The 13,995-nt window shown below is 37.7% G+C and overlaps 1 protein-coding gene across 14 annotated transcripts in view; it reads left to right on the top strand.

Moving 5' to 3' along the window:
• The window catches only part of LOC125462946 (synaptotagmin-B), a 579,758-nt gene extending 569,820 nt beyond the window's left edge, over positions 1 to 9,938 (top strand). For all 14 annotated transcript variants that reach the window (XM_059653434.1, XM_048553466.2, XM_048553467.2 and 11 more), the window contains one exon: positions 3,850 to 9,938. In XM_059653434.1, the coding sequence (XP_059509417.1) occupies positions 3,850 to 4,056 (207 nt within the window). In that variant the 3' untranslated portion in view covers positions 4,057 to 9,938. The remainder of the gene's footprint in view (positions 1 to 3,849) is intronic.
• Positions 9,939 to 13,995: the final 4,057 nt, after the last annotated feature.

Below are 13,995 nucleotides of genomic sequence, written 5' to 3' on the forward strand. Positions count from 1 at the left end.
AAAGGTAAGTAATGATATCCATTAAATGTGCAAAAATAGATAATTAAGGGTCTGTTGTGCTTCTTGGAAGCTTGGCAGGGTAAATGCTGAGTAGCTTCCCCTCATGGGAGGGTCTAGGCTCGGAGGACACAGTCTCAGAATAAAGGGGTGCCAATTTGAGACTGAGGTAGAAGGAATTTCTTCTCTTAGAGGTTTATGAGGCTTTGGAACTCCCTGCCACAGAGAGTTGTGGGATCAGAATCCTGGTGCACATTTGAGGCTGAGATAGATAGATTATTGATCAATAGAGGCATCAATTTATAAGGAGTGGGCAGCAAAGCGAATGTGGAGAATATCAGATCAGTCATGATCCCATTGAATAGCAGAGGAAGCTCGAGGGGCCAAACAGCCTACTCCTGTTCCTAATTTTTATGGTCTTTTAGGATAGGCTTGTACTTTGTCTGCTAACTTGAGCTCTATCTAGTGTGGGGGTACGGCACAGTGGTGGTGGCAGCCATTCCTTCATCCTTCCCTGCACTTTTTGCCAATGATCTCACTGCTCAGAACTGACTACCTTTCTGTAACTACATTGCAGAAAACAATGGGCTGTGGCCATCTTTGATTCAAGGAGCCAGATTCTTTCTTGAAAGAAAATCAAACATTTCATGGAAATGTGTCACATCCTTGCTGAGCTCACAATTTTCAATTCCATGTATGCACAAAGGTGAATGGTGGTCATAGCTGTTTGTCATTAGCATCTGTAGTGAATGAAAACTTTGAAGAGCAGGTGTGCATGCTGAAATGGATAGAGATAGAGGAAGCTGATGTGCTGAAAATTTTGTCAAACATTAAGATTGACAAGTCGCCAGGCCCAGACCAGATTTGTCTTCGGCTGCTTTGGGAAACGAGAAATGCAATTGCTTCACCACTTGCGAGGATCTTTGCATCCTCGCTCTCCACTGGAGTCATACCTGAGGACTGGAGAGAGGCAAATGTAATTCCTCTCTTCAAGAAAGGAAATAGGGAAATCCCCGGCAATTACAGACCAGTAAGTCTCACGTCTGTCTCTGCAAGGTGTTAGAAAGGATTCTGAGGGATAGGATTTATGACCATCTGGAAGAGCATGGCTTGATCAAATGCAGTCAACACGGCTTTGAGAGGGGCAGGTCATGCCTCACAAACCTTATCGAGTTCTTTGAGGACGTGACTAGAAAAGTTGATGAGGGTCGAGCTGTGGTTGTGGTGTATATGGACTTCAGTAAGGCATTTGATAAGGTTCCCCATGGTAGGCTCATTCAGAAGGTCAGGAGGAATGGGATACAGGGGAACTTAGCTGTCTGGATACAGAATCGGCTGGCCAACAGAAGACAGCGAGTGGTAGTAGAAGGAAAATATTCTGCCTGGAAGTCAGTGGTGAGTGGTGTTCCACAGGGCTCTGTCCTTGGGCCTCTACTGTTTGTAATTTTTATTAATGGCTTGGATGAGGGGATTGAAGGATGGGTCAGCAAGTTTGCAGATGACACGAAGGTTGGAGGTGTCGTTGACAGTATAGAGGGCTGTTGTAGACTGCAGTGGGACATTGACAGGATGCAGAGATGGGCTGAGAGGTGGCAGATGGAGTTCAACCTGGATAAATGTAAGGTGATGCATTTTGGAAGGTCGAATTTGAAAGCTGAGTACAGGATTAAGGATAGGATTCTTGGCAGTGTGGAGGAACAGAGGGATCTTGGTGTGCAGATACATAGATCCCTTAAAATGGCCACCCAAGTGGACAGGGTTGTTAAGAAAGCATACAGTGTTTTGGCTTTTATTAACAGGGGGATTGAGTTTAAGAGTCGTGAGATCTTGTTGCAGCTCTATAAAACTTTGGTTAGACCGCACTTGGAATACTGCGTCCAGTTCTGGTCACCCTATTATAGGAAAGATGTGGATGCTTTGGAGAGGGTTCAGAGGTGGTTTATCAGGATGCTGCCTGGACTGGAGGGCTTATCTTATGAAGAGAGGTTGACTGAACTCGGTCTCTTTTCATTGGAGAAAAGGAGGAGGAGAGGGGACCTAATTGAGGTATACAAGATAATGAGAGGCATAGATAGAGTTGATAGCCAGAGACTATTTCCCAGGGCTGAAAAGGCTAACACAAAGGGCCATAGTTTTAAGCTGGTTGGAGGAAAGTATAGAGGGGATGTCAGAGGCGGGTTCTTTACACAGAGAGTTGCGAGAGCATGGAATGTGTTGCCAGCAGCAGTTGTGGAAGCAAGGCCACTGGGGACATTTAAGAGGCTGCTGGACATGCATATGGTCACAGAAATTTGAGGGTGCATACATGAGGATCAATGGTCGGCACAACATTGTGGGCTGAAGGGCCTGTTCTGTGCTCTACTGTTCTATGTTCTATATGTTCTATGTTCTATCTGTGGCTTAATCTGGTTGCTTTGGGAAATGGAAAGGGGCTCCATTGAGATCAGAGGTCATGTGAGAAGTAGGCTACTTGCTTTGCTTGAGAGACATCCAAATATGAACTGATTTAACTGCTAAAAGGGCACTCAAGACCTTTTCAATACATTTTAAATTTAATCTGTGTTGTCTTTCCATTTTATCATGTAATTTTCTAAGTGCGCCTTTTGTCAGTCAAACACATGTACTGTCAAACCCAGATAACAAAGTGTCGAGCTGGATGAACACAGCAGGCCAAGCAGCATCTCAGGAGCACAAAAGCTGATGTTTTGGGCCTAGACCCTTCATCATCGAACCTAATCTACTACTGTGAAATTGGCACAGTAGAAATTTAGGAATGCATCAAAAGTCATGCTTTGTAATGAATAACATGTTGGATGGAAGACTAAAGTTTTCCATGATTCTATTTGTTGTGGAAGGGAAATGGGATAATCACAATCTGCATTGATTTTTATGCACTAGAGTTTGTTTGATTCTATACTGGAGAGTGAAGTGGAGTTTATCTTTTAGGCATAGATCTGCTCTTTTCATGATTACTATTAATGAGTCTAGGATTTCATTAATTGAAGTTACATTTCTCCAGCTGCTATAGTGAGATTTGATCTCATATCTCCAAAGCAGTATTAACTAAATTACCATTATGCTACCACCACTTTTCACTGAAAATTTTATAGGGGCATGACTGAACAGTGAAGAGGACTGCTAACACCTGATAGTTCCCTTACACAGCCAACTGGGACAGCTCAAAATCAGAAAAATTGCACTAACAATTAATCAAATCTCAAACTTTTATATATTGTTTAACCTTATGCCGAACATCCATTTATCAGAAATTGCAAGGCTATCTATGCATTTTCATTCTTGTGTCTGTTCAGGGTACAAGTAAAAGTATTTTCTGACATGGACTTGTGTTCCAAGTGCAGCAAGTTAAGAACATATATTTTATGTTGCATTAATCTAAAAAGAAGTTTACATTCAATTTAAGAAGCTTCCTGTAAGGTAACAGTGGAATGTGAAATTATTATTGAATGTCTTGTTGCTATCTGAGATGCATGGTTCTTCAATCCTTCATCTCTGCGTTATGCTGACAGTGGTGAAGCAGAACATCCTCAAGAAGCTATAGATTTGCTGCATTCTGACAGTGAAATACCCTCCAACTGATTTTCAGGAAGCTGCAATATCTCAATGATTTGCATCATAAAAAAATATTAGTTCTGCTTCTAAATGGATAAAATCTACCAGGTGCATGTCCAATTGATAGTGGCTAGATTAGACATTTTCCCCCCTATTACTTTGTTGAGCTTAAAATTAGCAGTTCAAATTAAATTGTTATGAAATGATGATTGTTTTAAAAGAAGCCAGCTACTATTGGATCACAATAATTGTCTCATGTTGTTTTCTCGATTTAACATGCAGAAAGTCCAGGTTTGTGTCACAGTCTTAGACTACGACAAGATTGGCAAGAACGATGCCATTGGCAAGATTTTTGTTGGCAGCAACGCCACCGGAACAGAGCTTCGACACTGGTCAGACATGCTGGCAAATCCCAGGCGGCCTATTGCACAGTGGCACTCTCTAAAACCAGAGGAAGAGGTCGATTTAGCTCTTGGCCTCAAGAAGTGATATCATCCCCACCATCATACAAACTTCTCATTGATCAGATGCTATCAATACCTCAGTTATGCGCCATTCTCCATTAACCCTTTGGGGGTTACTGTAGCATCTTTGCACCATGACAAATATATATGCAAATTTGATGTGTTTTGTATTTTTTTTCTCATTTTTACAATTACTGTTACAAAAAGAATTACAAATTTTCTGTTTTGTATTCAATGCTCAAACCTTATGATTTTACACAGGCTTGTAAGTTAATTATTGATGGAATCTTCATATTTTGAAAGGTGCAAGAAAATCCAGTACTCAAAGGGTTAAGACATGATTAATTTTGGTATACATTAACCACCATTGTTCTGAACTAATAAAGAAGCCATCTGAGCCTCCAAATTGTATTCCAAATTTCCCTAAATGCTCAATTCTACTTTTTGCGGTTCTAGCTCTACTATGAAATTCGTGTTGATAATGCATGATGATAATTTACTGTAAATAGCAGCATGTTCAATGCAAACTCTTGTGTAGGTGTAACTTGTCTATGGTTTACAATCACATGCATCTGCTGTATATTTTTATGATGATGCTTCTATTTTACATAATGTGAATGAATTAGATCAAGCTAATGTGAAAAGCCATTTACTTAATTTACATCCAAAGACTGGTAGAGCATTGACATCATATCATGATACTAAGGTAAAGCCTTTGGTGGCCCACCAGGTGGTGAAAGCTATCATTCTACATCTTAACTATACAGTTAAGATGCAACTTATTGTTCACTAATGAATGCTGCAAATGCCTTTTTTAAGGTCATGGTTGGCTGAAAGGCTTTGGGTTTAGTTTATAAATAAAATGTTGTGTTTAGGTAGAAAATGCAAAGGATATAAGCCACATTCCCAAATCAGATTGTAACAGTCTGTAGGGCCCCGTAATGCGTTTCTAGGAATATCTATCTGGATGCATACATTCTGAACCAAGATAACAAAACCATTGTGCTAGGAGTACAGAATAATAAATTAAACGCTGGAAATCTCATATCCCTCCTAGGCTTCCACCTTATGGTAATGGCTGTCCAAATCAGCTAAGCTTTCATGGTGGAGATACTTCTCAAACTGCTAATCCCTTGCAGGCACCTATAACACAGGCCACATTGTTCAATTCAAATAGGAGTTCACTTGTCCTGATCAGGAGTGATTTTCCTATGGCTGTACAGCAATTAAATGCAGTTGAATTATATTTGTTCCAAAGCGAAACAGAACTTGCCTACTTCGTTTCATTTTTGATGGGATCCAGAGCAATATTCTGAAAACTAATTTCACTGCAATAGGAGCCTCATACACCTGTAGTTATATAAGAGTTTTTCCTTATGGGTCCAAGTCAAATTCAATTGAGTTTGGCAGGGTAACATGGAATTTGGGAGGACAACATTCTACATAACATGTGAATCAGACATGGAAGGCTGATAATTCTATCCAATTTTATGACACATGTTTTGCATAATGTGCACAATTAGAACTCATTATTATTTATTATTAATACAAGCTGAGATTAAAATAAGACAGTAAGAGGATACCCCTGATATATTAGCTTCACCGCCTTCCCCACACCCCTATCTTCCTGATAGGGGATGTTGCACTTTGCCAGTCTGCTGCTGCCAATCACTTTGTGTGTGCTTGCCTGTATGTATGCGTGTGAGTGTGTGTGAATGAGTGTATACTTTTAGGGCAGGAACAATTGCCGAATGATAACATCAATTCAAGAAGAATAAAATGCACTGATGTCTTTAAGGTTACAAAATGACTTAAGAAGTTATCGTGCATTGCAATTTTGATCGTTAAAATTGATGGTCTGTTTGTACAGTAGCGAATCTTACTAATGAAACTGCCTAGGTTTGATTTTTTTGATGGATTATTATAATATTACCTTTCACTTTAAAAAGATTGCAATCATTAAAATTTTACTGTACAGAGACGCATTAATATTTATGTGCTCAAGCTTTTTTTTTGCTATTAGTCACATTGGCTGGCTTCTTGATATTAAGCTTGTATTGAGTGAGGAGTATTTTAATCCTGTTTTTACAAAATGAACAAAGCAAATGTCTACGACAACCCTCACTGTGATACTCTATTATGGAAGGAGCAATCTTTGTTACAGTACAAGTGGTGTTGCTGTCCTCTAGCAATGAGTACAATTCATAAGCCTTTGTCTTCATATTTCTCCCCACCCTCCACTACGCCACTCCAATGTACACTTGATTTCTGATTGGTACAACTCAGATGAGAGGAAAAATCTTACAAATGAATTCTGTAAATATAAGCTCCCAAAAAATTTGCTGAAAAATGAGTAACTGAGCATGTGAGCATAAATATTTCAGTCACTTGTCAGAAAGCTAGAATACCTCAATTACTGGTACAGAAGCTTAGTTGTCCAAACTTTTTCCAGCATTGGGAGATGCTGACACATTTGTAGGCAGCCTCAGTGAGGCAATAATATTGCTTCAGGCAAATAGACTGAGTTGGCTGAGTATCTGTATCTGCATTGAATCCAACAATAATGAGGAAATTATATATTTTAGGCACCTTTCTAAGGAAGTCAATTGGGCAAATTTAGCGGCTTTGAAAACAGATACAGGTCATTCTGTATATTTGTTATCATCTTGAGAAACAGCAATTTTAGTGTGATGGGAATCAATTTCAACTTCAGTTTCATTTCTCCTGAAGAATGTTGCATATAGCATTTAGTACTATTGGGACACATTTGTGTCAGTTCCTGCAAACATATTTCAAAAAGTGCACACAAAACACTTTCATAGAAAATATATTAGTCATTATGTAGGAAGAGTTATTTGTAATTGTGTGAAGTTGCTTGAGATATTTTCTTGTCAAGTAGGTATTTATATAACTAACAATAATGACTTAGTAAGTGCCATAGAATTACATCATAGTTCCTGTCAGACAAATAAAGGACAATCATGTTGAAAAATGGGATTTAAATGTTGTTGATTTGTAGGAAGTTCCTTTGATGGATACAAGTTTTATTCAGCTGCCTTGCTGAAGGTATCAGAGTGAAATACTTGTTTGACTTTATTATTATGACTAAGTGTTGTTTCTTGCAGTTGCCGTGACACAAAATTCAGATTTAGATAGACTTCAAAATTGAACTTTGACAAATTGAAAAGATAAAAATAAATTCCTCAAACCAACTGATCAGATGCTTTAGATTTGGTGAGTCATGTAGGAATGAAAGTGAGACTCTTGATTGCATGTTTCAAAGATATATTTAACAAGTAGGTTTATTTGTCGGTTGCTGCCAGTGACTACAGTTTATAATACTCATAAAACTGTGAAATAATGAATATTAGAAGAAAGTGACTGTTGTGGGTTTTGTAGCTTTTTAAAGACTGGTCAATAGCTTGTAGCCATGGAAAATGTCCAATTATGGTTTTCTCATCCTGTCATGGGTACATTAGTACTGCTGTGGACTGGACATTTTAAAGAGTGATCCAACTATTCCCAACAGTTGAAAGAGTTGATTAAAATTATTTGATTGGAAAGATAATTTTATGATTACTTCGTGGTTCATAGCTATAATTATAGATAGAAAATACATCAACTTTCAGTTTTGACATGTGTTCTCCTTTATCTGACACACGAGGACATAGTTTTTTTATAGCTTAATTTTTATCTTTGAATTTGGAGTCCATAGACATCAACCGTAAGAAATAATGTCCCACCATTAGAAAGTTCAGTTTTATGATGTTACTGACTGTGTTTGAAATCCTTACTAATACCTTGATTAAACAGAAGCAGAGTGTGTAGGTGGATTCTGAATGCTATACAAAATATATTTTTAAACAGCAACGGCAGTGTGAAGTGGTTCCCTAAAACTGATGAGTAGCGGTCTTCTGAAACAAAACAATGAACCTCCATGGTGACCAGGCAATGGAATAAATTTCTAAGTCCCTGGGAGACTGATATAATTTCAACTCTTGCCAACAGATTCTTTAAACAAAATCAATAAATCATTGCTGACTGGTAAAGACATAACATGAACAAATGGCTGCAAGGCCAATGCTACAACATGTACCTGTCTAGCAGTCATTCTTGCTGGCTAAAATGGAATTCTGTTAGACACAAAGCTAACACATGCTTAAGTGTAATCGGTGAATTAATTAATGGTGAGCACTTACCTACAAACTTACAGCACTTACAAAATCTATTGTGCTTTCTGTAGATTTGTGGATCCGGATTTTTTTGTTATTATTCAGTTAAGGAATAGCCCAAAGCTTTGCTGTTATTGAACAATGATCTAGTAACACACTCAGATGAGATTGAAGGCAGAAGAGTAGCATGTAACCAGATTTCAAGTAGAGAAAATAATGTTAAATGGCCGCAAATATATATTTAATTTAAATTTAAATGAATTAGCAATAACAATTTAGACACGCAAATAACTGACATCAGCAAAACATGTATATTTATGAAAAGAAGGCAGACGTATTACATAACCATCACTGATGCACAATGGTGCGGAGATACAGCCACTGGTTCCTCAAACTTTTACTACATGTGCTATACAGGTCCTTTGTCACTTCACAAATTTCATCCAAAATTCTGTTGAACTATGTTTGCCTTTCAAATATTTCACCTGTACATCTCACAAGCTATGTTGTAGGAAAATAGTTGGTGTATTTTTAGAGACAATTATGCTTATAAGTAATATTTCTGGATGTGTAAATTCCTCCGACAATGAAGTTCCATCTAATACCATATGCTTTCCTTTTTTCTCTGTTTAAGTTTCATTTGGTACTCCCCTTAATATTTTCTTCACTCTTGTGTCAATTCATTCCTTCATAGAAAATCAATTCTGCTTTGTTTTATCAAAAAAATTTAGTTTTCAAAAAACATTGCTGCTATCCAACCAGCTCTTAACAAACCCCCAGATTATCTCCTTAATGTGTTTGACTTAGTTTCTCTGTAGTTGTTCCCCTTATTGGGATCACACTTACAAATGTGTCTAAAACAGCTTTGCCTCCTGGGAAACCGCGAAGGACTATTGGACCTTTTGGTATTTTCCACATATAAGTAAACATTGGGAACTTAAAGAGCCAAATGTATTAAATTAGATCTCCAGATGCTATTCACTTAATAAATTGATCCCTCTGAAAGGTTGAATTGGAGAAAGCGCAATGCTGAGAGGTGGAATGCTTATAAAGTTGTCAGCAAGATCATTTTTTTCTGAAACTAATATTAACTTATTCCAGGTGGGTGTCCTACCAAGTGGAGTCAAATGATCTATGGTCCATTCTTACATGTCTCCACCTCTGTGAATCAAATTAAAACATTAAAACTCTAAAAAGACCTGTGTGAATCAGTGGAGTTGTTAAAATCAGAAGGATTCTATAAATATTTTTAAAAATAGGAAGAAAAGTTGTTTGTCTTCAGTGTCAAACAATTTGACTTGAATAAAGCAGATTTGATGTAGAGTCAGGAAAACTGTAAATAAATTTAAGTTACACATTGAGTTCCGTCAGTGTAAAGTTGATTACTGAACATCCATCATAGAGTAGAAAAATTATTTCTTACTATTCTGAAAATGGTAGTCAGTTGCTAGATGCAGCAATCCATAATCACTTGTCATAAGTGTATAAATATGTATGTTAAACCGCCTGTCTGTGCAATATAAAAATGTAAGTCCTTGTATCATCAATAAGCATACTTTTTTTAAACACCACCTGCTTATTCTGTCTGGGAAATGCAGCTTTTGATGTCCTTCATTTTGATGAAATTTTGTACCTTTTGTTTCTACTTTGTGTAAAAGTTTGTTGTGTAGTTTGAAATTACATAAGGGAATGTAAAGCAGATTCCATTAAATATGTCTCATATGTCACTGTTAAAGTGTTGCCTGTTTGCTGACCTAGACCCTGTGAAAGATGGAGAGCCATTAATGGGTAGTGTCAATTCTCTGCCACAGTTCAGCAATTGGTATCCTACTAGCCTCCACTTCAGTTGCCACTCTTACTATTCTGGAGTACTGACTGATGCTATAGCTAAAGTCCAATGGACATTTTCTAGTATCTCATCCAATATGTGGCTCTTTTGTGAGGAATCCAGGATGGTTAGTGGTGTAGATTATTTAATTCTGGCACACTGGTGAAGGCATCACTGTTGAGTCATTGAAAACAAAAAATGCTGGAGATCACAGTCGGTCAGGCAGCATCCATAGAGAGACTGCAAGCTAACATTTCAAGTCTCGATGACTCTTCATCAAAGCTGAAGTTCAATACAGTTTAGATTCTAGCATCTGCAATAATTTGCTCCTACTACTGAGACATTGCCCTGTTCATTTGTCGTGTGTGTATTTATGGAACCAAAAATACGTGTGTATGTACACTGAAGGACTGACATTCATACACACACACATACACACATCTTTACATGCTCATTGTTAAATTTTCATATATATACTTGTGCTTTCTTCGCAGAAGTTACTAGAATTATAATTGATTTCTCCAGTCCCTAGAGCAATTGCAGCACTACTTCCAATAGTGCAAAAGCAAAATATCGCAGATGCTGGAAATCCAAATTGAAAAACAAAAATTTGGAATATACTTCATAGCTCAGCCAACATCTTTGGTCAGCCTCCATCATCCTCAGCGTGATGTAACTGCCAAACACATCCTTCTATTTTCAGTTCTCCAAAGGAACCACTCCTTCTGACTATCCTGGCTCGCTTTTAATTTAGAGAATTCATATATCTGTGCCTACTTATGGAGTAGTGGGCTTGATTACCAATGTACTCCTTTCATCAGGAGACAATGACATCTTGAGCAGTGAATACAACATTCTAAATTGAAAGGTTTATGAGCAGATCAGAGATTTATTTTCCTGGAGAAAGTGTTTGGAACCTGGATGGTGGGATGGGAGGAAACAAAATATCAGGTTTTGCATCTTAGCTGTCTTGGGAAGAGGAGGAAGTGTTGACTGCAAGAGAGAACTGTCTTTGTTTGCAGGCTTTCTGAGGTTTGAGTTCAATTGCTCCTTTACAGGTCAAAGATAAACCACAACATTATAAATTCAAAGCATGGTCCTAGGCAGATTTTCAACCCACAGATACCAGTGTGTCTCACAAAAAGTATCGATTTGCACTTCTCCAAAATGGACATGAGCTTGTGAAATAGTAAGTGACTTCCACACAGATCCACTTTTGAACCTTAAGTTGCAATGAAGCCCAGTTGGTACAGTCTTCTCACACAGCAGTGCCCACGCTTCCATCTTCCAATGTATATATTGCAAATATGCCTTTACATGTCTCCACCCTTTTCGAAATATGCTTCAACACAAGATAAACATGACATCTATGCAATAAAACACATCAAAATTTCTACCATTTCTTGTCACCGTCTCAAATTTTAAAACTATTTCAGCATCATTACCTTCTTGATAATGCATCTGCAATTATACTATCTTTGCCAGTGATATGAACAATTCTTATATTATAGGGTTGAATTAACAACTTCCATCAAAATTGACTTGTATTTTGTAATAGCATATGACTCTCTCACTTCCTCAGAACAGAAGAATCATATTAGATTCAAAATGTTGATTCTGTTTATCTCTCCACAGATATGTTGCCAGACTTATTGAGTTTCTTCAGTGTTTCCTGTTTTTATTTCATATTTCCAGCATGTGCAGTATTGGGTAATAATCCCAGGGTCTGCTTTTCCACTGTAGTGAATATCTTGTGATACCAGTTATATTTCTTAGAAAAATATCCCATTGCCTTATCAATTTCCTATTCTATACTGACTTTAGACATATTGCTCCAACTGTCTTTCTATTGGTCATCCATAATGAACAAAAACCTGAATTATTTTCTTTTTTTAAACCATTAATTTACCTACAATCATCCTCAAAGGAAATTGGGCTGTCTTTTACATAACTGTAAGAATATATTGCTTCAGTAAAAGTCCTGCACAGTCTAATGAATGGTTCTTCAAAAACTAACATAGGTATCAAAAGGTACTGGTTTAAATACATGTTGAATTTATTCCCAACCTGTAGCTCTGTGAGAATGCTTCAACTTCCTTAACAGAACTCCATTCGTAATACAATACGCCAAGACCCCTGCAGCCTCAACTTCAATGTTGGCTTGTTGTGTTAACTTGCTGAACTCCAGACCCATCTTCTTCTTAGTCACTCATGGGATTTGGCTGTCACTGGCTGTGTCAGTATTTATTGACTGTCCCTGAAGGTGGTGGTGGTCAGCTGCATTCTTGAACTGCTGCTACCCACACATTTCTCCTTCACCAGTTCTCCTTATTTCACGTCCAGTCCTGCAGTGTCCACGTTTAAAAATCTCATACTGAGCCCCCAAATGTTTGTCACAACCCTGTAGGAAGAGTGATCAAGCTTCACTGCTACTATGGGAAATCTTTGGTGGCAAGTAATAAAAATAATCAAACATTTATCCCAATCCTGAGCATATTTGTGATAGTATGCCTTAATCATTATCTTGAGGATTTGATGGTATCTCTAAAGCTTCATGTTTATGGATGATATGCCATGGAATTCAATTGCTTTACAGCATAGTGGCAAATTTGCCTAGCTTTGACTGCATCTAGAACAAAAGAAAGGTTACATCGATAAACGAAATAAATATTATTTGTCATTAACACTGGTTCCTAACAAATGGAAACAAAAGTTTATTAACTAATACTTTGCAAACTTCTATAATTTCCTTTTTAAGAAAAATATGCATAAGCAAATTCATAAATAGGACAGCCTAAACTGAGAGACCACAGAACTATTATGAGTGGGGAAAAAAGGCAAAAAGAAACATTCTGTGGAACAAGAGTCCAAAAGACAAGGTGACTTTTGCACACTTCTTTTGCTTTCTAGTGATGATATCACATCATTGTTCACTTCAGAGTGATGGAAAATCCAGAGTCATGTTGAGGGATTTGTTTTGAGCTCAAGATTTCATTTTCAGACTCTTTGACTGTCTTAGTTTTTCAGCTGGAAGGGGGTGAGAAACGGAGAGACTTGTATTTACTTGCAGGATTTCTGGAGATTTGAGTTCACCTGCTCCTTTTCAGATCTGCAACAAACTGCAATAATGAGGAGGTGGTGGCAAAGTTAGGATTTTAGTTGTTTAGTAATCAAGAACACCAATTCTGGGAGCATGGGTTTGAATCGCACCATGATGATGCAATTTGAAATTAATTAAAATTTGGAATTAAAAAGCTAGCCAAACTAACTATTGATTGTTGTAAAAACCCAGTTGATTCACTAATATCCTTTAGAGAATGCAATCTGCCATACTTATCTGCTCAGGTCTGACCCAAACACAACTTCAAACCCAGCAATGTGGGAGACTCTTACCCCTCTGTTTTTTTAGGGACAAGTGATAAATACTGGCCTCGCCAAAGATGTCCAAATCACATGGCCAAATTTTAAAACACCTGAAAATTCAAAGGTTGTTGCAAGGCAGCTTTCTCAACCCACATACACCTCATGGAAACTTGTCTCGCAAAATTATCAACAGCTGCTTCTTTCCAAAAAACTTACATGACCTGTGTAACATGTAAGTGAACTCCTTGCAGTTCCAGTTTTGACCTTTGAGTTTCAAAAATAAAGCACTCGACACATTCACCGCAATGTAGTAATCTCCAAAACTGCCATTTAACTTTTTTTTAAAAATGTAACCTTTAAGTGAAGTAACTGCATACAGGCTGGTACCATGTCAGCAAGTCACCTTTTATTTATATGTGCATAGTTCATTGGCTCTGACCAGTCAGCTCAAAGTCAGTCCCTAGACTGAGGAAGCTTTCTGAATCTTCTGTCTGTATCTGTCAGCCAGGGCTCCCTGATTGGCTCAGGTTAACAACCTCAATCAGGGATCTCATTGTCAATATGATCCACCTGGCCATGATTCCAATCACTACACAAACAA

Source organism: Stegostoma tigrinum, chromosome 21 (genome assembly GCF_030684315.1).
Source record: "Stegostoma tigrinum isolate sSteTig4 chromosome 21, sSteTig4.hap1, whole genome shotgun sequence".
Taxonomy (NCBI): domain Eukaryota; kingdom Metazoa; phylum Chordata; class Chondrichthyes; order Orectolobiformes; family Stegostomatidae; genus Stegostoma; species Stegostoma tigrinum.